Source organism: Rhipicephalus sanguineus, chromosome 1 (genome assembly GCF_013339695.2).
Source record: "Rhipicephalus sanguineus isolate Rsan-2018 chromosome 1, BIME_Rsan_1.4, whole genome shotgun sequence".
NCBI classification, from domain to species: domain Eukaryota; kingdom Metazoa; phylum Arthropoda; class Arachnida; order Ixodida; family Ixodidae; genus Rhipicephalus; species Rhipicephalus sanguineus.
In genome coordinates, this window is record NC_051176.1 from 333,580,301 (window position 1) to 333,606,799 (window position 26,499).

General features: G+C 48.0%; 1 protein-coding gene across 2 annotated transcripts in view; it reads left to right on the forward strand.

The window, feature by feature from the left end:
- Positions 1-26,499, forward strand: part of LOC119379560 (nose resistant to fluoxetine protein 6) — a 188,172-nt gene that overhangs the window by 96,486 nt on the left and 65,187 nt on the right. The window contains exons 2-3 of one of the 2 annotated variants that reach the window (XM_037648860.2): positions 4,976-5,014; positions 26,201-26,418. In XM_037648860.2, the coding sequence (XP_037504788.1) occupies positions 4,976-5,014; positions 26,201-26,418 (257 nt within the window). The remainder of the gene's footprint in view (positions 1-4,975; positions 5,015-26,200; positions 26,419-26,499) is intronic. The other variant, XM_037648861.2, reaches the window with a different exon arrangement.

Consider the following 26,499-nt stretch of genomic DNA (forward strand, 5'->3'; position numbering starts at 1 on the left):
TATATATATATATATATATATGCCAAGCTCGAGCTGGGCGGCCTTCTTTGTTACTCTTTATTTTTCTCTTTCTTTCCATGCTATGCTTTACTCTCTCTCCTCCCCCTCACTGCCCTTTCCAAAAAAGAACAAATGAACCATATATATATATATATATATATATATATATATATATATATATATATATATATATATGGTTCATTTTTTCTTTTTTGGAAAGGGCAGTGAGGGGGAGGAGCGAGAGTAAAGCATAGCATGGAAAGAAAGAGCAAAATAAAGAGTAACAAAGAAGGCCGCCCAGCTCGAGCTTGGCACCACTAGTGCGAAGCTGACTTTCTTTTAACTCCTATCTTTAAATAGTCTGACGTCGACTTGGATCAGGTAATTGTGACTGTCTATAGTGACTGTGTGATGCATTCTTGATGCCATTATAAAACGAATTGGGCACCGTTAGTCTTACGCATTCGTGATACGCGCGTTTGTGATTATGATTCTGCGTCTTCCTGGTGACAAGAACGTGAACATTTGCGCTGCATCGTCATTAAATACCTTGACGCTATTTAATGCAATCCTAATGTCACTTATAGTGAGTTACGTAGTGCATTGTTAACCGTTTCCAATGGCTGCGTATCGAGCTTTCTATTTTTCTTTCTTTTTATAAATCACAATCTTTGCCAAGATGCATGCACCCTCTCTATAACAAGGATCACGAAAAATACCCTCGGCTAAGAAAGTGCACACCACCCTTCAGCTCGTGGGCGCGGGTTCGATTCACGGCACCGGCAGCCGCATTTCGATAGGAGCGAAATGCAAGAACACCGGTGTACTGAGGTATAGGTGCACGTTAAAGAACCTCAGGTAGTCGAAATTAAGCCGAAGTGCACTACTATGACGTGCCTCATAACTATATCGTGTGGCATTGGCACAAAAAACTACAGAAGTAGTTATCACACCGCCCATCAAGTTATCAAAAGGGCCATGACGCGGTCACCCAACAATTTGCCGTTTTCAGCGAAAAATGGGAGTAGAGAGTCTACTGTGCCTGTATATATATGAAAAATGGACTGTAAACGAATTGGATTGGATTGGAAGAACTTTTATTAACAAAGTCCGGAGGCGTGTGCCTTAGCACACGGCGGGCCGCTCCCACGACGGGACAGTCAGGCCGAGACCTACCGCCGCATCGTGGGCCCTCTGGACAGCCCAAAGTTGTGACTGAATGTCCGGACTCCTCAGAGCGGAGCCCCACTTGCTGGCCGATGCTGTATCAGTGCCGCGTACCGAGGGGCACTTCCAGAGCATGTGGTGTAAGGTGGCTAAACCGCCACATTTCGTACATGAGTTAGTTAAGTAGACATCAGGATAAAGCTTGTGTAGAAAGGCAGGGTTAGGATACGTTTCAGTCTGCAGCAATCTCAGTGTCAAAGCCTGCGCCCTGTTTAACTTCCGAGCTGGAGGCGGGAAGACCCATAGCGAAATGTAAAGTAATTTCATTGTACGTGGTCGGTTGATCCCTATTTACCAATCCTCCAGGTTGACCCAGAAGTCCTCCATGGTCGCGGATAGTTAACCCTCGCGCCCTGGAGTGGGCCAGCTCATTGAGATTGATAATCCCTCCTGCCATGGAGGCCATATGAGCAGGGAACCATGTAAGGGTATGAGTTGTAATTGACTTCTCACCGAGTATTGCTTTGGCCTCTTTGCACACAGCACCAACACTGAAAGCGCGAATGGCCGCCCTAGAATCACTATATATATTTTCGTGATTTTCATCTAGGAGAGCCATGGCGATGGCAACCTGCTCGGCTGCATTAGCAGTTTGGGCGTATACCGACGCCGCATTAGTGGTAACCCCCTGATGGTTAATTGCAACTACCGTAAACCTGCCACTGTTGCCGTCATATTGTGCCGCGTCTACGAAGCAGCCACACCCTTGGAGACCCTCAACGTCGCGGAGAAGGGCCAGAGCTCGCGCTCTCCTCCTGCCTACGTTTCGCTGGGGATGCATATTCCTCGGGACAGGCGAGACGATAATGTTCTCCTTCTGATCTCTCGTCAACCCTTGATACAGAGCATCAACCTGAGCCGGTGGAGTACCTATATCCGCGAGAATTCTCCTGCCTGCTTTTGAGCCAGAGAGTCGAATTACCTGTGCTCTTTCTTGCGCTTCCGCGATTTCCTCTAAGGTATTATGAATTCCAAACTGCAGGAGACGATCCGTGTGGGTATAATTGGGGAGCCCCAGGGCACTCTTTACCCCCCTCCTAATCATCGCATTAAGCTTATCCCTTTCCACTCTCTTCCAAACGTGCATTGCCGCCACATATGTAAAATGGCACAACAGAAAGGCATGGATAAGCCTGACCAAGTTATCCTCTGATAACCCTGCCCGTCGATTAGCCACCCTCCTAATTAGCCTAATAACACTATCTGTCTTTTTCGCTAATCTTTGAAGCGTGATGTTATTGGTGCCCGTCGCTTCTAGCGTCATACCTAGGATTCGAATGGAAGCGACCTTGGGGATTAACCCGCCACTCTTGGTACGCCGGCTAGAAACTCCGCCCACCACCGGCGACCGCCATATTGCCATGGCGTATGTGACGTCATGTGCTGCATGGAACTTAGCCGTCGTCTTCTACCAATGTTTCAGCCGCTGAAAATTGTTCAACCTCAATGCCAAGCTGAAGAAAGCCGAAATAGCTATACTGCCCACGCGCAGCTGACCCCCGAACGAAATCGTTCGTCGGAATGCAGACGCTCGCGCAGCAAGCAGCTTGTTACGTCACGGCTCGCGCGTACGCCAGTGTTGCCCGACTGTCAGGCCGCTCGCGTGTTTATAAAGATATCCAGTTACAAATTATGGGCTCAATCAAATGCGCTAAAATTTTGCGAGCTTGTTTATGAACGCATAAGGATTAACTCACACAAGACAGATTATGATCGAAAATTGGGTGTCATGGCCCCTTTAACTCACACATTTCAGTGGCGGCGTCGTATGTGAAAAACCCGGCGCTGCCGAGCGTACAGAAATGCAGCCCTAGAAGGTGCGCCGCTCATGTGCGTATTTGTATGCGCCGTTTTCCAATCATTGATGTTCTCGCGAACGTGCGCTTGTCGGTGATCAACCGCTTCTCATATGGCATTTTGACCTTTTATCGAGGTGACTTGTCATTCCACGTTGTTACATTACATTGTTACCTGAATATGAACGCGTGACCGTCGTTGTTGCCTGTAGCAACTGAAGTGTTACGCTGCTAAGCAGGTGGATGAAGGCCCAATTCCCGGCATGGAGGAAAGAAACAGTTAGGAGGGGGCACTGCGTGCTAAAGAGAGAAAAAAAAAACAAGCATACAAAAGTTGTACTTCAGGCATGCACACGCCAAGCTACGCTTGCCCTGAATTTTCCAATAGGGCAGGGGCTCCTGAATTTTTATCAAATGGTCGCCCATGGTTTTTACTGGCGCTTCAGCCACGTAAACCAGCGCACCTCCGATTGTAGCATGGTTGCTGCCTTCGCAAAACAAGTAAACGCTGATGTTTCGGTTGTAAGTGGCGAGCTAACCCGGCAGTACGCTGAAATTTCACTAATCTACATAATATCATTCACTCATCAAAGCCCAGGTGTGTATGACCGGCCATAAACAACAGTGGCATTAGTACACACCGCATGTTGACAGTACGCAGTACTGTCAACATGCGGTGTGCATTAATGCCTCTGTTGACTGTATGTTGACAGTCCGCAATCAGCGAAGCAAACAAGGAAGGAAGGGAAACAGGAGAGAGGGAAGGCAGGGATGTTAACCACTTTAGCATAACCGGTATGCTACCCTACACCGGGGAAAGCGATGGTAGGGATTCAAAGAAGAGCAGAGAAAGAGAGAAAGAAAAAGAGATGGGGAGCACACACACAATGTCACAGTCCGGCCGTCTTGTGCGGTATACGGCATCACTATCAGCCTACAGCCACTCGTACAAGTCGTGGCCCCTAGAAATTGTAACGATGCTTTTATTTTTTTGCTTTAATTCTCGATGACCTTTCGTGATGACATTCCAGGATAGTTGCTAGCGACATCGATCGGTGATCAAGGAGAGCGAGACTCTGCAATAATGATGGCCAAAAGTAACTTCTAAAATAGTATCTCTGCAGTAAAATCTCTTAACTTGCGGGAAGCCGGTCACTCCATTAGTAAATGTCCAGGCATTTCACTGTAGTGTCCACAAGCCGGGCACGAAGAGCTTGACTCACTGTCAGTGTCTGTGAATGCGATGTGCGACGCCAGCACATCCGATCGGATGTGCTGGCGTCGCACATGAATTACAATGTGCGTGGTTTAAACAACACAAACCTGTCGCGGAATGATTTGGACAAGGAAAGCCTCAACCCGCGAAGCCTATTTTTCGACAAGGTTCATATACAAGGTGACTCGTTGGAGTCAGGCTTCTGACGAAGTCAACGTTGTCGAAATGTCTGGCTCCACGCGTTCCTGCTTTTCTCGTGCCACAGCTGAGTTGATCAATACGTACTTGTATATCCGGAAGTATATTGTGCCCGTTTCTAAAAACCGCCACCCAATTTTCCCAATTTCCTGAGCATATTTATACTATTGCGGAAAGTACGAATGTCATGCAGAGTCGTCTCAGGTTGCCGTCGAGTTTCGCGCCATATTTGGTATACCTGACCTTGGGTCGGTGGTTCACGCTGTGTCGCACTACTGTTGATATACTTGAACCTAAAGCTTTGACAATGTTACCATGACTTCTGGAGAGATGATAAAGCATGTATATTCACGCTTCTCCATGCTTCGATCACGTAACCCGCGCCCTCACGTAAGCTTTCCCGTTGTGACCGCATTTTTTATCTTTATTTTTGTGCTTTCATCTTCCGCTTCTCAGTCCTTCATAAAACTAACTGAAACACATCCGCAAACGGTTCGTCTGATACCTCGTATGTTATTCGTTTTTCCCCCATCTGTAGAAAAAAATGACCTGTCCACTACCGCGATGGCGAAGAAATGTAAGTTACAAACCCCCTTTATTATTTATTTTTTGCTTTCTCACAACCGCCGGTATCCATCTCGACACAGTTAAAAGCGAATGCCGTTCTTTGAACTGCTTTTAACTTAGCGTAATATTATTAGTCTTTTCACGATGAATTAACGCTTACTATTCTTCACTCGTAGACCTCATTTTGTTGCACATTTCGTGCGGCTAGTGAACAATCTGGCCGTCCGGGCCGCATTTCGGTTCGGGGCAGAATGCACTAACAACGCTCGTGTACTCAGATTTAGATGCACGTTAAAGAACCCCAGGTGGTCAAATATTAATCGGAGTCTCTTACTACTCAAGCGTGCTTTCTAATCAGAACGTGCTTTTGTCAAAGAAAAACCCCCGTAACTAAGTTAAGCGGTGAGCAAGCGCTTTCGTAATAAATAGTAAGATTAAATAACGGAGCAGCGTTGCGTGGAATTTTTACAACAAGCATTATGTGAAAATAAATGTGAATGATCGAGTGTTGAATAGAAAAAAAAATTAACGTACAAGACGATGTCTGGGCCTCAGCAATCTTGTCTTTCTGCTCTTTTAGCGTGTAGGCAATATTTGAAAGTACCTTTATGGACAAGTTATACCTCTCTCTCCGCAAAATTGGTTTCGTATAGCGCAGCTAAGCAAAAATTTTGCCAGCTGTTTTGTCCCATTAGACTCAATATCGCTTCAGGTTGCTGCCTCCCTTTCACCTCCTGTCATAGGTAACATTTTTCACAGTTACCTTTAGTTCCAGTCATGAGCCGTATAGTTCAGATGAAAGCGCCGCGGGTTTGGGACGTTAAACCCCAGATATTTTTAAAGCGCCGCGGGTATCTCGCGATCTCGTCTCTCCTAACAACGCCCTGTGAAAACCTGCGACGTAATTTACGCAGCTGCTGTCACATGTTTTAACGGGCGGGAATCTTCAGCGTCATGCATTGTAATCGCGCCAAAATTTCCTGAAAATGCTCAAGGAAGCGTGTGAAAAAAAAAACAGAAATAAAGGCAGTGTGACTTACCAGTTTGTATCTTGTTTGCTACCTTACATGCACTGGAAAGAAAGAAAGAAAGAAAGAAAGAAAGAAAGAAAGAAAGAAAGAAAGAAAGAAAGAAAGAAAGAAAGAAAGAAAGAAAGAAAGAAAGAAAGAAAGAAAGAAAGAAAGAAAGAAAGAAAGAAAGAAAGAAAGAAAGAAAGAAAGAAGCCTGCAACGACAAAAAAGTGGCCGAGTTAGTAGGAACTCATGGTACACACGAAAAGGCTGCCGTGCGAAACACTCGGGTGTTTTTGTTGTCTTTTTCTTTCTTGCGTCAGTGTACTGCGCACGATTCCTTGTCGTACCGTGGAGCCGTGGATAGGAGGTTAAGCGCAGCATATATACTCACAACCACGTTCACCGCGCATTCAAAGTCCATCGCAAAGGCCAATCTTCTCGGGAAAGTACAGCGGTCAGCTGTGACTACTTTCTGCGCGAATGAAGCGGTCGGCTTCATCTTTGCTTCTCTGAACGCTCGGCAGTCCGATGTAGCCTGCTTAAAGCAGCACATAAAGGGCGTTTTTCGTCATCATAAACGGGATAGTAGGTCGGAAGGTGCAGCCTCCGCGCGTGTCTGCACTGTGATCTTGGAACGAAACTGCTGTGACTGCTTCCTCTCGAATCCGGACACGTAGTACAGTTCTTTTCGGAAACGACGAATGTCTCTCTAATGGTTTCTCGCCAGCGTCACGTTGGTAACGTGTTGCAATGCTCTCAGTCGCAATGGGGCGACTCTCTATATCACTCCGAGAGGTTATAATTGCGCCGGATATCTCGGTTTAACACGTGTCCGAAGCGCGCTTACTCGGGGCGTATCCGCGCGCGGCGATTCGTCCAACATTGCGAAAGCGGGCGAACTAACAATGACGCGCGGATGAAGGAGCGGACCTCGGTATATGTAATTGCACGCCGCGGTATGAAATTCGGGGCCTGGTTGCACGCTTACGGTCACAGCCACCTGATCTCGCATCTCGCTCGAAGTAAATAAATGCGTGGCTGACCTTGGACCGGAGCGCCCTTGCACAAGGAAGCACTTGTCTCCGTTCGTGCGCGCCACGTTGGCGGCGAAATACAGAGAAAGAAAAAAAAGGAAGGGTGGAGGGGATAAAGCACGCACAAGAAAAAGTTGCAGTAGAGAAAAGCGGCACAGAAAAAAAAAAAAGAAGTGTAGCTAGCGAAGGCGGAAGGAACAGGCTCTCCTGCAAAGCTGTCTTGCCAGAAGCGGAGTACACACGCCCGACTTTCTGTTCGCCGCGTTTCCTGCATCGGTTCATTTGAATGCGGCTTGGCACGCACGTGGCACGACCCGCTGCGTCCGGACGTGGCTCGCATGACCGAAGCCGCGGATCGGCCAGCTGTGCACAGTATACACTGGACGCCGGCGTGTTGCGAACGGTCGGGCCGTTGATGTTAGTATCAGGCACGTAATGTGTTGCTGCAGTTCCCCTTGAGTTTTATTTTCCTTTCTCTCTCTCTGTCTGCCTTGCGCGGCGGCCGCGCAACCAATCTGTCATTTTGCCGCCGGCTACCCAGTGTGCCAGACTTACGCAGTCAAGCGGAATAAGGCGATTAGATTATCCCTGAAAAGCTCCTCAGGAATGCTACCAGGCGTCTAGCTTTACCTTCGATTCAGAAGATCCTACTGCTTTCGCTTTCGTGGGGCGTTTGTGTAGCTCGACTTGCCGCGACTAAACAACTTGTTATTGTGCGATTCCGTTCGCATATGGATTCCTGCACTCTGCGTCACTGCGTTCATTTTCTTTCAAAAATGACGTTTCGAGCATAACTATCGAGATGGCGATCCCTTCATCTAGTCAAAAAGGGAAGAAAGCAGAATTGGTTAGGGAACAGGGGTAGCCAACATTATAGTTGGCAGTAAGCGAGAGGATTAAATGAACCTCGACCGGCCACGTAATGCGCGGGACAGAAAACCGGTGGTCAGTCATAGCAACGGTATGGTTAACAAGGGATGGCAAACGCAGTCGAGGAAGGCAACGAGTCATATGGAGCGACGAAATTAAGAAGTTCGCAGGGGCAAAATGGAACGAGCTCCCACAAGCCAGGGGAAATTGGAGACCATTGAGAGAGGCCCTCGTCCTGCAGTGGACATAAAATATATACTGATAACGATAATGATGATGATAACCTGAAAAAGGAAAGTGGATGAAGCTGCGTATACTTTGTGAAACTTTCTTCAGGATCCTGATTTCCGCAGAACTAATTTACCGAGGCCACGCTGCTCATTCATGCCGTTTAGCAGTAGCTGGATGTGTGAAGATGGGCGCCCTGTAGCTCTAGATAAACGGCCCAGGGTGCGACAGGTCCATGTCGCGTAGCGCGAAATGGAGTCACACAATCGTATATGAGAGAAGCTGCGCGGCGGAGCCATACACGAGGACTGCAGATATCAAGATTACCGAGTTACCGCAGCCGTGTCGGTGGCCATGTTGGTAGGGCAGAGCTCAATGAGAGAAACACGGATCTATTATTTCAGTAACCACGCGTGTTCTGCTCCTTTGCAGGTGTAAATTTGCGGCAGCGTCGCAATCGTGAGCACGATGCCTTTCTGAATGTTTCTTTTTTTTTTCTCCACGAGAACACTCATACAACACAACAACGTGTCTTTCGGGCATTGTGGTATGGGCGAAGCGTCACATGTCGCCATAGGACGGCAAACTCACTCATGAGTCGACTCACTCAGACTCACTCAGACTCAAATCGAGCCGTGAGTCTGAGTGTGAGTGAGTCCGGTTGAGTAAAATCTTAGTGAGTCTGAGTCCGAGTGAGTCCGGTTGAGGAAACTTTTGGTGAGTCCGAGTACGAGTGAGCCCCAAGCGCAAAATATATTTCTTGAGTGAGTCTGAGTGAGCTCCGCATTTCATTGCCGACCTATGCATGTCGCTGCCAGGGTCATACACACACAGAAGGAAAGACGCAGGACCTCACACACCTTTCTTCAATAATATTGTCATTATCACGAAGCACAAAGGTAGAAGGGCCCGAGAACTCGCAGAAGCCCTCTTCATCAAAATGATGCGTGATGATTGGGTATCTGAACCTTCCATTTGTTTGTTTGTTTGTTTGTTTGTTTGTTTGTTTGTTTGTTTGCTAGATTGCGAGGTGCACATGCTCAACAAATTTTTCCATGCGACAGAATTCTGCGCACGCATGGTGTTGGTTTTTCGTACGTTACTCTTTGTTCAATAAATTTTCAGCTATGAGACAGCGCTCGTCCTGTGTCCTTTCTCTGTGCGTTCCGTCGTTTTCGCGCTGGTATTTGAAGTATGCTAGAGCGGATACCCGTTCACATATAGGCGTTCCTGGCTACGAGGTTGTTGGCTGACTGGCCAGTCTCACATCACAGCGCGATAACGCCGATCGCGTCACCATTCGACAGAGCCGGCTAGAGTTACTGTACCTAAAGGTAGCATATACAGTAACTCTAGAGCCGGCGAGTCGTCCACCGAGCTCTCTTTACGCACCCGATCTTACATACAGAGAACGGATTCCATGCGTCTGGGTTTGAGGGCATCCGTCTTGAGTCTCTCTCGAACGTCTTTATTCGGCTAAGTACGTCCATCAAATATACTTTACGTTGAATCATCATCAATGTCGTCGTCGTCGTGAGCCTATCTTTTGTCCACTGCTGGACGAAGGCCTCTCCCATGATCTCCAATCCACGCGCACGCTTTGCCTGATATAGTACTTTCAAAACTAACGCCTAGGCACTTTGAGAAGGGCTACCAGGCGGAACTCATCAAAAGATATATACTGGCCTTCCACACTGTCTCACATTTTCGTCTTTAACTGGTAGTTGCATTTGCTTGAGATTTCTGTGATAATGCTTCAACAATCGCCGTAAGGTCTTACTGACAGTAGGGCACATAGACTCACTATTAAATGCGAAGCATTTCTTAGCGAACTTCTGCGACTTTGACCGTATCTATCTATCTATCTATCTATCTATCTATCTATCTATCTATCTATCTATCTATCTATCTATCTATCTATCTATCTATCTATCTATCTATCCGCCTACGACTTTGTGCTCTCCTGGTCGCTTGGTTAATCGAATGTGCACCAAAATTGGTGTGGCGTAACATGACTGTATGACGAACATAAATGACAAGTCATAACATGAAAATCATGACACGAATGTCATGTACAGCATGATTTACATGCTACGCTCATGGTGCGCTGGCGGCCGTTTCGCTAGCTTGATATACACCAAAATTGGTATCTTGTGACGTGACTGTGTGACGAACATAAATAACACGAGTTAACATGAAAATCATGACACGCATGTCATGTACAGCATGACTTACGTGCCACGCTCATGGTGCGCTGGCGGCCGTTTCGCTAGCTTTATATACACCAAAATTGGTATCTTGCGACGTGACCGTGTGACGAACATAAATAACACGAGTTATCATGAAAATCATGACACGCATGTCATGTACAGCATGACTTACGTGCCACGCTCATGGGGCGCTGGCGGCCGTTTCGCTAGATTGATATGCACCGAAATTGGTATCTTGCGACGTGACCGTGTGACGAACATAAATAACACGAGTTATCATGAAAATCATGACACGCATGTCATGTACAGCATGACTTACGTGCCACGCTCATGGGGTGCTGGCGGCCGTTTCGCTAGATTGATATAGACCAATATTGATCTCTTCCGACGTGACCGTGTGACGAACATAAATAACACGAGTTATTATGAAAATCATGACACGCATGTCATGTACAGCATGACTTACGTGCCACGCTCATGGGGCGCTGGCGGCCGTTTCGCTAGATTGATATGCACCGAAATTGGTATCTTGCGACGTGACCGTGTGACGAACATAAATAACACGAGTTATCATGAAAATCATGACACGCATGTCATGAACAGCATGACTTACGTGCCACGCTCATGGGGCGCTGGCGGCCGTTTCGCTAGATTGATATACACCAAAATTGGTATCTTGCGACGTGACCGTTTGACGAACATAAATAACACGAGTTATCGTGAAAATCATGACACGCATGTCATGTACAGCATGACTTACGTGCCACGCTCATGGCGCGCTGGTGGCCGTTTCGATAGCTTGATCTACCCCGGAATTGGTCTTGCGCGACGTGACTGTGTGACAAACATAAAAACACGAGTTAACATGAAAATCATGACACGCATGTCATGTACAGCATGACTTACGTGCCACGCTCATGGGGTGCTGGCGGCCGTTTCGCTAGATTGATATAGACCAATATTGATCTCTTCCGACGTGACCGTGTGACGAACATAAATAACACGAGTTATCATGAAAATCATGACACGCATGTCATGTGCAGCATTACTTACGTGCCACGCTCATGGGGCGCTGGCGGCCGTTTCGCTAGATTGATATGCACCGAAATTGGTACCTTGCGACGTGACCGTGTGACGAACATAAATAACACGAGTTATCATGAAAATCATGACACGCATGTCATGTGTAGCATGACTTACGTGCCACGCTCATGGTGCGCTGGCGACCGTTTCGCTAGCTTGATATACACCAAAATTGGAATCTTGCAACGTGACTGTGTGACGAACATAAAAAACACGAGTTAACATGAAAGTCATGACACACATGTCATGTACAGCATGACTTACGTGCCACGCTCATGGTGCCCTGGCGGCCGTTTCTCTAGGTTGATCGACCCCCAAGTTGGTATTGCGCGACGTTACTGTGTGACGAACATAAATGATAGGAGTTAACATGAAAACCATGACACGCATTTTCCTCAATGACATACAAGACGATGTATGCAGCTCTTTGCTGGCTGCTTCGCATTACATCGATTCCCACAATGCGTGGGATCTGCCGGCTTTTTTTTATTTATTTTTTTCTGTAGGTTTAACCAGACAGGCTGTAATGGCTGAGCGTGGCCTCGAGATACGACGGTGCTTGCGGCTAGCGACGCGCTCTGCAATACTATCCTTGGAGGCCACAGAGATCAAAGTTTGCATGTTCCTTGATGCTTATATATAGAAAGCGCTGCCGTCCGAGCCCCAACACGGATAATGGGAGGGGAGAGCGACGCTATGCGATTTCCGTTTAGCGTCAGTGTAAATCTGGTTTTATGGTGTCTAATGACACAACAGACCACCAATCACAGTACAGCGAAATTAGATACAAAGATTAGGTCAGTACAAATACCTACGAATTACGAATATGGGCCGAGGAAAAAAAATGGGTGCCTGGTGAAACATGAAGCCGAAATCAAAGCGAAAGCCAAAAAAAAAAAAAACGTGGCCATAATGAAACATCGAGCACTATCATCAGGGAAACAAGTATGAAGTAGTACGAGTGCTATGGAAAGCGGCCATGCAGGGTCGCAGTTGGAAAGATTTGAAAAGGAGCCAGAACTGACGCTAAAAGTTGCCAAAAGTAGCCAAGCCATTCAATTGTGTCGCCAAATTTGTAGCCAAATAGAACAGAAGCGGCATTATGAATAGAGTTTTTATTATTGAACATAATATGATTTTGAATAAGCAAACACATAAATAAGAGCACAATTTTTTCCCTCTCACTTGGTCTTCAAGCCACGAATAAGTTGCAAATAAATCAGTAAATTATAATAAGTTCAGTGCACCTGCGTATAGTTCACTTAGAATAGATAAAGTTCTTCCGAGAGACAGTGACTTTGTAACATTCCAGCCAACAAGTCGATAGGAGCATCAGACGTTGAAGCGGTTTTTCCTTGAAGCCGCAGACCGATATTGATTAGTTGAGTTACCATAATATTTGTACAGCTTCATGGAGTGAAATCTGGTGGAAGATGGACCGTCCTGCTTCATTTTGTTGCGGATCTCTGTTCTTGTCAAGTCCCCTCGAGAAAATGCGCTGCGCCTCAGCATTAGAAACTGTTGCTCAGCGATGGCGGGCAGTATCAGTATAGCGTGTTAGCCACGCGTTTGCCAGCATGCGTGCAACTTCGTCACCCCGTCTCTGCAGAGGAGTCACGCGTTGGGTTGGGGTGCCTCGATGCGCACCAACCTTCTGGCGGGGGGACGACATGCGCGCGCATCGGCTGACACGACAGAAAAACTCGAAAACAACGTATTTTATCGGCAGATAATAAGGAAAATGGCTACTAAATGCGCCAAAATAGAAGCTCAAAAGTAGTCAGAAAGTAGCCATGGATCCAGCCTAAAACCTTAGTCTCAAGGTGGGGTCGTAGAGTAGTCAATTTGGTGCAAAGTAGCCACCAACGGCAGCCCTGAAAGGGGTTATGGTTCCCGGGCTAACAATCATGGACTCGGCACTACCGGGACTGTAGATAAATCAGAGGGCAGTTTGGAGGCTGGCACTAGGTGCGCATGGAAAAACTGTGGCAATTGACTATACTACAAACTACAGATCACAAAGATATCCAATAAATAGCTTGGTGACACTAGCCACCGCCCCGATTCAAAGGGGATTATTGTAACATCTGTCCATCCTTAACCGAAAGTTGTAGCCACCGTGCTTTTTTTCCTCGCATGCTAGCCTGTCAGCAGAAATTAATTGCGTTGCGTGCACAGCCGAGGATCACGCGGGCTAGCATTTCTTGCTACAGGGTAAGAAAGGTTTCAGAATTTTGCCCTAATCTTTCCGCCCGAACTGTTCCATGCCGTCGAGCTGGCCACGCACGGCACTTCGCTCTCCTCCCTCTGATCTTTCTCCTTCCTCATTCCTCCCCCCCCCCCCCCCCCCCCCCCCCACACACAAGTGATGAGAAGTCCAGCTGTGCGTGAGACAGTTACTACTTCTTCCTCTTCCCCTCTCGTCAGCTGATGAAATAAGAAAAACGTGCTATTCTCTTTCAAGCGAGAGACAAGGGGCCTCCTGTAAGCGATAAGAATGTTTCATATATGGCTTTTCAAAAGACTCCACGGATTGCCGTTCACGCATGCGTCGGCGGTTACGTGTGTTGGACCTCAGAAGATTGAATCAGTGGCCATATCCCCCTGATAACCGCGGCACGCCGTAGAGAGGTACTCCGGATTAATTTTGACAACGCGGGGTTCTTTCACGTGCACCTGAATCCAAGTACACAGATGCTTTCTGTCTCTCTCTCTCTCATTTTTTTTTTTTTTGCGTCTTGCTCCCTTGAAATGCAGTCGCCGAGGTACAGGCATCGAACCTGCTACCTCCAGCTCAGCCACGCAACGCGATGCTAAGGCTAAGATGCCTCATAAAATGCGAGTACTGACCGTCGGCGTCAACACGAGTGATGCAAAAAAAGAAATAATCTGATGACGTCACCCTATGATGTCATCACGACGAACAGATCGCCCAATTTTTGTGACGTCATCATGGCGTTACTATGGCGTCCCATAACATGGTGTCACATGATGACGTCATGATCGCTTGGTCAGAGGTGGGCCGATCCCGGAGGCAATGTAAAACTGCGCGAGTTTCAGAAAGCTTGCAATGCCTCCGACCCCGGAGGCAGTGCAAAACCACGTTAGGTGCAGAAAGCTTTCGGGGGTGGGATCAGTGCAATCTACTGAGAATAAAAAGAAGATGTTTTTTGCCTTCGAGTCGTCTCAGGCAAATGCATAAGGGACCTTGTGACTTTTTTTCAGTGGGTACCGTGGCAGGTCGGTTAGGGCTAAGTGCACTTCCACTTCAGTCACGCACAAGCACGTTACACGCGACTGCGCCCGTGGAAGATGCTGCATGATAAGATGAGAAAGGCTCGTGGATGCGGAGACGTCAAAGTAGACAAGTGGGAAACGCAGCTTTTCATTGAGGTGAAGTGGGCATATATAGTTATGGCAATTTTTCATCGCGTTACGGTGTCAGCGCAAAAAAACAGGACACGGGACACCGTAATGACGATGAGAAGAGCAGCACCTGTCTTCGTCACTCGCTAGCTTCTGCAGTGTGTTCACCCTGTCACTTTATACCTATACACATACGACTCAAACTTTATGTATATTGACATTCTTGGGGAGGCACAGTAAACGCGCACGTACGCGTTATTACGGGCAATGCAGGGGGGGGGGGGGGTGCTCAGGTATACGCGTTTCTGTATAAACAAGCAGTACGGCACTTTCAGAATCCGTCGCTACACGTATAACCGGCATCAAAAGCAAGCAGGCCCAGCGTGCGGAGAAAGGCAAGCGTAGCGAATAGTTGATTACACGTACATAGACACTCACACACACGTTCTGGGAGTGTAGAAACGCTCATCCCAGCTCTACCTCAGACAAGTGGGAGACGTCCCTCAGAAGCTCGCTTCTCACCGACCAGCAATGGGCTGTCCAGCAGGCCCATGAAGGGCCAGTGTTATGAAGTCGGCTCGGGGAGCAGGTTTAATGCGTGGTGTCAGAGACGCTCGCGAGGGCCGCAAGGAAGAGGACGCAGCTGGCACGGCACACAAACATATATTCTGACATAAAAATGCACAAAGAAACAAATACAAAGCACAGCAAAACAATGAACACGCGAAGCGTCTTTAGAAAAGAGTTCGAGAAACGCCGCGCTCAAGCTACGGGCCTTGACTTGGCGTCGTGGCTGCGTTGCGGGTCTTGTACGAGAGGAGCCAGGCGGGATGTCGCAGGTTCCTCTGCGTCCGCTGGGCGCCGGGGCCGAAGACGTGTCGTTGCGAGGTCCCTCGGGCGTTGACGCTCGACCAGGTCCCTCCGACAGATGTTGGTCTCCCGAACGCTGACGTCCGACCAGGCCAACGCGTCTTCTCTGCTCCAGCTTCTGGCTCCGTCTGATCGGTCGACGTGGCCTGTTCTTTCTCTTCTTTTTTCTCGCGCGGCACGTGCAGGGAAGCATCTTCAAGATGGGTGAACACTCCTATTCTAGTGCGCGTGCTTGCACGTTTTCGGCGCCGCTTCGTCGTCTTCTGAGTGGCGTTAGGGCACCTCATCACATAAGCCCCCATTTGAAGAAGTGTTCTAGGGGAACACTTTAACGTGAAGTGGATGCCATTCACACTGTCGACAGCACACACACTGGCACACGAGAACAGTCACACACTACACACACTATCGTATTGTTCCGTGGAAACACTGACACACACAAAAACACTGCACCGTCGAGAGATAAACACCCGTCACGGTCATGTTACTCATGAGGCACTCAATGTTTATACAAAGGTAACATATATACAAATTGTGCAAACTAGTTATCTCACCAGAAGATCCTAACCATTTAGTGCTTATGTATGATCAAAATGCAGGATCATATGAACTGCGACTCAGGTAGTCGGCACTCACGTTATTTTCTCCAGGGATATAACGTACAGAGGAATCATATTCGGTCAGGAGCAAGCTTCAACGGAGAATGCGCGTATTGACGACTTTGTTTGAGCTTATGTATTGTAGGGGCTGGTGGTCTGTTTCTAATATGAAATGCCGACCATACAAGAATACATGAAATTTCTTGATTGCCGATACTGCTGCTAGACATTCCCGCTCCACAGTGGCGTATGCTACTTCTCGCGGCAACAGCTTTCGACTGGCGTATATTACTGGGTGCAATATTGCGTCATGTTTTGGGAGGAGCGCGGCCCCTAGACATTGCTCTGATGCGTTCGTTCTCAGGACGAACTCAAGTGTAAAATCAGGAGCCTTTAATACTGGTTCCTTAATCAATTTACAAAACTAGGAAGTGAACCTAGCAGTGCATTTGTTTCCGGAGAAAGTGTTCACGTAACGCGTAAATCAGGACAGCCAGAGTATAGCATTTCAGATTTTCAGCACCTGCAGTTGAAGGTCCCATAATTAACGCGCTTGTCTTATGCCTAACGAACTTACGGTGAGCGGATTCCCACCACAAGGGCTGACCCTGGGACGCCAGTGCCTTCAAGTAGCATCGACGATGAGCACTTTTTTGGCGGCCATCTGCGTTCCAGTCGCGTTGTGAAAAGCACGTCTCTTTCTTGCATTTTCTGCGTTTCCATCCATTCTCTGTTTGTTCGCCCCTATCAAACATGAAGGGCTCAGCCATTTCCTTTCTGCATCTCGAAGTTCCCGTGCTGGCGTTGTATGCTTTTCTTGTGTTCGGAACGGGATCTTTACGCTGCAGCTTCAGCTCCGCAAATAAAGCGTCGGATACTAGAGTACTGTCTCTGCACCCAATCTGGGAACATCTGGTGTCATGCACCTCATTGAAAACGCAGCCATTATTTTGGCACACCGTTTCCTCTGCTTCTTCATGGTGCCATTCCCTGACCCTACTCGGAGCGATGTCACCTACTTTGCTTAAGGTAGAATGTTTTTCTTTCGATCCCGCAAGATCATTCTCACTGCTATCCAAATTACTTGGTAGCACGTGTACGATCTCAAATTCATGCAGACTCTCAACTCCTTGTTCGCAACTACTTGTTGTTGGCATAACCACGCCATCCGGTGCGTTAGAGGACCTGGCGTCTGCTTTGCTTCTAGTTTTAAAACAGTAATGATCACCGTTATACGATGTGATATCTTCTTCATATGCATTTTCAATGTCACTCACATGGGACATTTTATGACTTATACTGGTGGGGAACACTGTTCGGTCGTATTTCAGTTCAGCTACTTCATTTCGAGTAGGAATGTTGCCAAAAGGCTGTTCGTGCTCACTAATGAGCATCTCGGGACATTACGGCACCTTCCAAAAGGCACAACTTTGGCATATTTTGACGAGATAGCAGATGTTTGTGACTGCTTTTCAGCACTCGAAGCAACGCCTACACAAGACCCACATGACCTAGCACCTAACCTTGACGTCAACCCTACTTTAACTCAGCAACAGCGGGAACGCCTCCTTGCGCTGCTAGCCGAGTTCCACGACTGTTTTGCGTCGACCACGAAAGTTGGCCGGACGTCCTTGACCAAGCACCGAATCATCACAGAGGACACGGCTAGACCAATCCATCAAAATCCGTACCGTGTAGCTTCGAAAGAACGAGAAGCGATAGAACAGCAGGTAACAAAAATGCTTGAAGACGACGTGATTCAACCGTCTAAAAGCCCTTGGGCGTCACCAGTTGTTCTAGTCAAGAAGAAGGACGGCAGCCTGCGTTTCTGTGTGGACTATCGAAAGCTAAATCAGGTGACAAAAAAGACGTGTACCCGCTTCCCCGCACAGATGATTCGCTCGACAGGCTTCGAAACGCACGTTACTTCTCTTCTATGGACTTAAAGAGTGGATATTGGCAAATTGAAGTCGACCCCAGGGATCGTGAAAAAACCGCTTTCGTGACGCCAGACGGACTGTACGAATTTAAGGTCTTACCTTTTGGCTTGTGCTCCGCGCCTGCTACTTTCCAGCGTCTCATGGATACCGTGCTCTCTGGGCTTAAATGGAGAACCTGCCTAGTATACATTGACGACGTCATTGTGTTTTCTGCAACGTTTGACGAACACCTCGAACGATTGCAGGTGGTCTTGCAGGCCATACGGGCCGCAGGCCTGATGCTCAAGCCGGAGAAGTGTCACTTCTGCTTTGAGGAACTACAGTTTCTTGGCCATGTCGTCAGTTACGCAGGAGTTCGTCCAGATCCCGAGAATGTTGCCGCTGTCGCACAGTTTCCGACACCATCAGATAAAAAGGCAGTCAGGCGTTTTCTGGGTCTCTGCGCATATTATCGGCGGTTTATTCCAGATTTTGAGCGCATTGCGTCGCCTTTAACTCGCCTCACGAGGGATGACGTTGCATTTGTTTGGGGCGACGACCAGGAAGCTGCTTTCAATGACTTGAGGCAACGTCTACACACGACCCCCGTGCTTGCCCATTTTGATGAGACAGCCCCTACAGTGCTCCATACTGACGCCAGCAATGTTGGCCTCGGAGCTGTGCTTGTGCAGCGCCAGGACGACGAGGAAAGAGTGATCGCTTACGCAAGCAGAACTCTGTCACGCACAGAAGCAAATTACTCGACAACTGAAAAGGAATGCCTCGCCGTGGTGTGGGCAGTTATGAAATTTCGCCCATACTTGTACGGCCGCCCATTCAAGGTTATCAGTGACCACCATTCGTTGTGTTGGTTAACAAGTCTGAAAGATCCTTCCGGGCGATTGGCACGCTGGAGCCTTAGACTACAGGAATTTGATAAAACGATGGTGTACAAGTCGGGAAAACGACACACGGACGCCGACTGCCTGTCTCGATGACCGATAGAGTCGGCTGCTTCCCTTGAAGAAGAGACGGCATTCCTCGGAATCCTCGACACGTCAACCATCGCAGATCACCAGCATGACGATCCTGAGCTACTTGGCTTGATTAATTATTTAGAAGGACGAAGCCAGAACGCACCCAAAGCCTTTGCAAGAGGACTATCGTCGTTCTGTCTGCGAAACAATGTCCTTTACAAAATGAACTTCTCGTCAGACGGGTCCACCTACCTGCTTGTCGTCCCTGCCGCTCTTCGTTCTGAGGTATTGCAAGCGTGCCACAACGAGGTCACAGCTGGACATTTAGGCTACACGCGCACACTGGGCAGAGTTCGGGAGAGGTATTACTGGCCTAGACTCACCGCTGCCGTGAAGCATCATGTTCGGACCTGCCTCGATTGCCAGCGGCGCAAGTCACCTCCGACTAAACCAGCCGGTTTGTTACACCCTGTCCAGATCCCGCCAACGCCATTTGACCAGATCGGAATGGACCTTTTGGGCCCACTTCCCACCTCTAGTGCTGGTAACCGCTGGGTTATAGTGGCGACCGACTACCTTACCCGCTACGCCGAGACAAAAGCCATCCAGAGAGGCACAGCAGAGGAGGTGGCCCGATTCTTCATAGAGAACATTGTGCTGAGACACGGTGCGCCGTCGATCGTTATAACAGATCGCGGAACCGCATTCACGGCCGCGCTTTTAGATCATGTGCTGGTGCTCAGCGGTACTATTCATCGTAAGTCGACAGCCTACCATCCACAAACCAACGGGTTGACCGAGCGGCTCAACAAAACTCTGGAAGACATGCTTTCAATGTATGTGGACATCGAGCACAAAAATTGGGACGAGATTCTCCCTTACATAACGTTTGCCTACAATACTGCTAAACAAGGAACCACACGGATGACCCCATTCAGCCTTGTTCACGGACGAGAAGTAAGGACCATGTTGGACGCGATGCTGCCACACGAATGCGATAACAACGAAACGAGTGCCGACGCGTTCACTCAACGCGCAGAGGAAGCCAGGCAGCTCGCACGTCTGCGAATATACCAACAGCTAGAGTACGACGCAGGACGCTATAATCTACGTCATACACCTGTAACGTACGAAACCGGGGACAGGGTATGGGTGTGGACGCCTGTACGAAGACGGGGACTATCCGAAAAGTTGCTCAGAAGATACTTCGGACCTTATCGAGTGCTGCGACGACTAAGTGACGTTACCTACGAGGTCGTCCCGGATAGCCCAAACTGTACAAGGCGTCGCCAGCACCGACCTGAACTTGTGCACGTAGTGCGCATTAAACCATACGTCAGCGAGTGACTCTACGAAGCACCGTCGCTTGTACAAAGTGACTTTATGCGCGAATGACTGTCTCAGCTATAGCATCGGGGCGATGCTCGTTTAAGGGGAGGCAAATGCCACGATGGAAATAGACAGAGAACGAAGACGATGCGCGCGCAGTCTCGTGAAAAGGGACACTGACCAAAGAAGACGAGTGCATTTGTTTATGTCTTTGCTCTTGGCTGCTGCATAAAAACACGCCGTCGGTTCTCGGACTCAACGTCTCGGTGGTCTGCTTACGTTGAACCGCGACAATATGAAGTCATTGTATTTTCCCTTATTCTGGGATTGAACGCTGCATAACTTCGTGATATGGAGCAGCCGAGGCAATATGGACCTCAACCTCTCCACAGCAAAACAGTTAGAACAGAACAGAACGCCGGCGTGTACTAATTGAGCGTGCTCCTCATGATCATCGCACTGCACACCGCGCCCTAATACTAGACGCCCGCTTTTAGCCGCGGAACTCCTGTCTAGCATCAAACTGCTAGCGTGTACGTCTTCCGTACGCACTTCTTGTTGAAAAATGGGGATCTCTCCCTCTAACATACACATTTCAGTGGAACAAGCCTCGCGTTCCAGCTCGAGCCTACATAGAGCAGTTTCCACCTCTTCGCGTTGAGCAATAAGTGCCTTGCATTGAAATTCATGTGCTTGTGCTCTCTCTACACGTCTTCTTTCTGCTTGTGTTTCTGCCCATGCCTTAAGCTGCGCGCCTTGCAAGCCAAGCTTCTCGCCTGCGTTTATCAGCTCTAATATGTCCATCTTCCGTGCAGCTCTCCACTAAAATCTCTGACTGCCTTGCTCCGACCTTCTTAGTATATCTTGGAGAAAGTCCTGTCGCGGACGCCGTTGTTATGAAGTCGGTTCGGGGAGCAGGTTTAATGCGTGGTGTCAGAGACGCTCGCGAGGGCCGCAAGGAAGAGGACGCAGCTGGCACGGCACACAAACATATATTCTGACATAAAAAAATCACAGCATATCCACGGAGTGAATGATGATGAGTGGGCGAAGCTGCGGAGGTTCATCGGTAAACCGTGAATCTTCCGTGAATTATGCCCAGTACATCATCACCGACGTGAGATCGGGCGCGTTTATACTAAAGGTTCGATGAGAGTTATGACGACTTGCAGCTCACTTTAATTTTACATGTACGCTGTGAATTTTCATTGTTTAATCATGCACAGGAGAAATCGCACACACGCACTACCTTGGTGGTCAAAATCCAGTGCCTATATATACGGGGTGGTCAGTGAACGGTTGTGCAGCGCGAGCGGTCGGTTTTTTCAATCAAGACGCTGCCGCAACGCTGCCTGCGTCGGCGCCGCTGCGCCGCGAGGCAAGATAGGGGGGGAGGGGGACCGTAGGAGAGGAGAAAGAGGGGGAAACGTAGGAGAGCAGAGGGCGATACATATCACGTACTGTCGCAGCGCATTGCCCTTGGGGAGCCTTCATGTGTGCATGCCCCCTCCGTTTTTAAGACTGGTTATGGGAGAGGGGAAGTGGAGAGGGAAAGGGGAGAGGGGTAGAGGACATGGGGAGTGGTGAGGGGGAGTGGAGAGGAGGTGTGTGGAGAGGGTATGCGCATGCGCAGTAAGTGTGGTCACGCCGCACACCACCACCACCGGACAGATACGCCGGACAACGGAGACGTGACAAGGTTAGACTAAGAGGAGCTACGCCCCTAAAATGCACAAAGAAACAAATACAAAGCACAGCAAAACAATGAACACGCGAAGCGTCTTTAGAAAAGAGTTCGAGAAACGCCGCGCTCACGCTACGGGCCTTGACTTGGCGTCGTGGCTGCGTTGCGGGTCTTGTACGAGAGGAGCCAGGCGGGATGTCGCAGGTTCCTCTGCGTCCGCTGGGCGCCGGGGCCGAAGACGTGTCGTTGCGAGGTCCCTCGGGCGTTGACGCTCGACCAGGTCCCTCCGACAGATGTTGGTCTCCCGAACACTGACGTCCGACCAGGCCAACGCGTCTTCTCTGCTCCAGCTTCTGGCTCCGTCTGATCGGTCGACGTGGCCTGTTCTTTCTCTTCTTTTTCTCGCGCGGCACGTGCAGGGAAGCATCTTCAAGATGGGTGAACACTCCTATTCTAGTGCGCGTGCTTGCACGTTTTCGGCGCCGCTTCGTCGTCTTCTGAGCGGCGTTAGGGCACGTCATCACAGCCAGGTATTCTCTGTCGTGGGAGACGCCCGCTACGCGCTAAGCGCGTCCTGCAGGATGTAAATAAAGTTTTCCCAATCCAATTACACGTACATAGCCATCCCGTATACGAGCAACAGGGCAAGAAAGTATTCCACAATTTGAGACTAATCGCAAGATCTGCGTATAATTTAAGCTTGCTTCACGATTCTAAGCTGATGCCTGAATATAAATACACTATATAGTGTATTTAATTATTAAGAGTATGTAGTAAAATTATAGAGTATAGAATGAATTGATCTAGTAAAAGTACTCTTTTTTGTGTGTGTGTGTCAGGCCTGACTTTTCCCATATATAGCTCTTTATAAAGAGACACGTGAACTCTCTTTGGAGAGTATTATACTCTCTTCGGAAAGTCGTGGGAGGCACGTCCTTCAAAAGAGAATTCACGTGTCTCTTCAAAGAGTGTTGTATATGTGAAAAGTCAGGTCTCTCTCTCTCTCACACACACACACACACACACACACACACACACACACACACACACACACACACACACACACACACACACACACACACACACACACACACACACACACACACACACACACGCGCGCGTCGAAGCACTATCTTTTTCGCCGCTTAGAGAGCACTGTAATCTAGAAAGATGCAGAGACTCCGAACGAAATGTTGTATTACTCCGCGTCAATACTTACGGTTTTTTTTTCTCTTTTCGGTAACCTCTTCCGTGATTTCACCATCGGAAAGCAATCCTCTTCCTTGTACGCCTTTAATTTTTGTTCTTGTTGACATTGGAGTCATATCTACCACATTTGAGTCCAATCTAAAGCACTGCAAACCCAGTTCAATATTTTAATCCGGACCTTGAGGGGACAAAACTAAAGCAGAGCCGTGGCACGTGATCCCATAAAACTATGCACTGCGCTTAATCCTGCATGTACGGTATTTCTCAACGTTTTCCCACCATTGCAATTTTCAACTGTACACCGCTGGTTGGCCGCTCTGTCGTACGACAAAATTTCACGAATTCTAACGCACCAAGCAACAAAAGGGTGGCGGAGTTCTTATACTTGTCTGTTTGACTGTCTGTGCAGCCCGTCGATCATTTCTTCTCCTCATCAACTGTTTGGGAGGTTTTATAGCGGTTTTTGAAGTAAAACAGTGGCTACTGAATAACTGGGAGTAAATAAAGAGTTAAGCCATAAGGTCGTGGCAACGTTTCGAGTAGATCAGGACTTGTCTTCGTCACAGCTTGAAAATATGAAGGTTTTAGCAGGGCCAAAGGATTAATGGCAGCCCGGTTCACTTGCGGAAGCGCTGTAGTAGTTTATTGCTTTACTTATACTGCATATCTCCTGGCGAAACGCTTCCCAGACTCAGTGGGCGCATTTATCTATAAGGATATAGTGTAACGGACTTGAGGGCGTTCCTAGGTATACCGAAAACATGTCCTTGACTAGCCTCTTCAGACAGAAAGGACAAATACGCCTACGAACATAGAGACAATTAGCGGTATCGTTGGCCATTATTAAGGCATTTAATATTTCTATTATTTCAGGGTCACTTATATGTATGTCGTACTTGTGTTGTCTGTTATGCTGTCCACATGTGATGATTCATCGACATGATGTATACACAACCCGTTGACTAGGTACATTTTTAGGAGCATTATTATGATTTGCAATTTGAGATTTCATTGTGCCACGCTTTATTTATGTTCTGATGATACTGTGAGAACATTGCTTGACACGTGTTTTCTATTTAATCGTCCTGGTGTTACTTCGAGAAAGTTGTTGGGCGTATGATTGTAAACCCTGTATGTTCTATTCTCGAAGCTTTCGAGAGCTAAGCTGCTAAAGAGTAGCCGGCGTCTTTTTTGTGGGCCAACATCTTATATCATATCAGTAATAATAAAAAGGCCTGAACTGTTTTTTGTTTTTTATAACAGTGAAACTGTTCTTGCTCGGCGTAAAGTGTATGGCCGCGCACGTAAATTATCATCATCATAAACGAGTATGTGCCACAGAATTTGGGCAGATCCCACTACTCACCGCTCGGCGTGGCCTGTAATAACCCTGAGAACGAGTACAGGGAGAGAAAGAAAGAGAGAAACAATAAGAGAGACGGAAAGAAAGATATAAAGAAATAGAAAGAGAAAAATTCTTGCCGAAAAAAAATTATCAGGAGGCGGGATTCGAACCCGCGTACCCTCGATCCGAAGGCGAGCATCCTAACCACTCGGCTGTCCAGGCACGCTAGCAGAGCATAGCATAACCTTGTATAGTATAGTGTAGCAAGGGAAAGGGAAGCCGGCGTGAGGAGGAGAGATGTCATGGTGATGAGGAGAAAAAGGAGGAGGGGCGAGATTAAAGCGCAGCACAGAAAGAATGAGAAAGAGAAAGAAATGCAGAAAGAAAGAGATAGGGAGAACATCAACGAAAGAGAGAAAGAAGTAGAGAGAAAAAAAAAAAAGAAAGAGGAAGCAAGCATCGCGTCGTCTGGCGACCAGATACCGCACCACCTGGCCAAGCCGCGCATGCGCAGTAGCTAAGCCACGCCCACCGAGACTCCCGACGGGGAAGCCGCGCTTCTCGAAGCTAGACGTATTGGTACGAGCGGCGACGAGCCCGTGCTTTGCTTTGCCAAGCTTTGCGCGACTTAGTGCAAACTGCCCGCAATGTTTTCGAAGCTTTTCTTTTAAGACTTCTAGGCTATAGGGATGTGAAGCCTCGTCAAGTTTGTCCCTGCTACCTCCATATTTCGCATCGAGGATTTAGTTTTATTTATTTATTTATTCGTGCGGGTGAACGTTGCCAGGCGCTTTGCAAAACGTGTGTTGATTTTTTCCACAGAATCCTTTGCCTTCTCCTTATCTTTACTGCCTGTCCCCCTGCCTGTGGGACGTCTGCTCTAGTTCCCTCCTGTCGTCCCTCTCATTTTAACTCCCTGTGTTTCTATTCTGTCAAAAGTGGGTTGCTGCGGATAGGCTGAAGTAGAAAATGAATCAATCTTCATATAAATGCAACAATAGACGTAGACAGGATAGCATTTAGGAGGTCCCCAAGTTACATTGCGCAGGCGAGAGTATTAATACTGCAAGAACATTACAGGTAACAATTAAATATAGACAAAAATCAGCATGTCAGCAGTTGCCAGAATATTACCAAGCATTTCAGGGGTTAATAACATCACAGGAGACAAATAGTTAATGTAGTTAATGGATAGGGTAAATGTTTAATAAAAATAATTTCAACGTTTTGCTAAATGCGTGAATGTGCGTCCCTTTAAATTCATGCACGAGTGTATTCCTTAATAAAACTGAAAAAAAGAAATGCTTACTTTTTACGCACTTGCTACGTATGCCCTTTAGGCAGTCTTTAGAACGTCATTACGGGAACCTCGATAGGCTACTTCGCTTCCCCGTATTTGCTGGTTCGTTTCAAGTCATAAAGATAAGCTTCTTTCTTTCCCATCTTGTGTGTGTGCTTAGTGCTGGACTCCATCGGGCGTCCCCCGTCGGGCATCCTGGACGTGACCATGTCAGACTACGGTGACTACGACCAGTGCCTCGAGGTGGTCTCCCTGACGCGTTCCGGCGACGAGGATTTCCGCGGACAGCATTGCAACATCCAGGTCGAGCACCCGCACATACCCGCCCTCACGAAACACGCCATCGCACGCCTGCCACAGATACTCAAGGAGGACTCGGTGAGTGTGCCACACATATTGAGTGTCTCTATTCTTTTCCTTAGTTATGTTTTAAAAGCGAAGCTGCCTAGTATATATAGC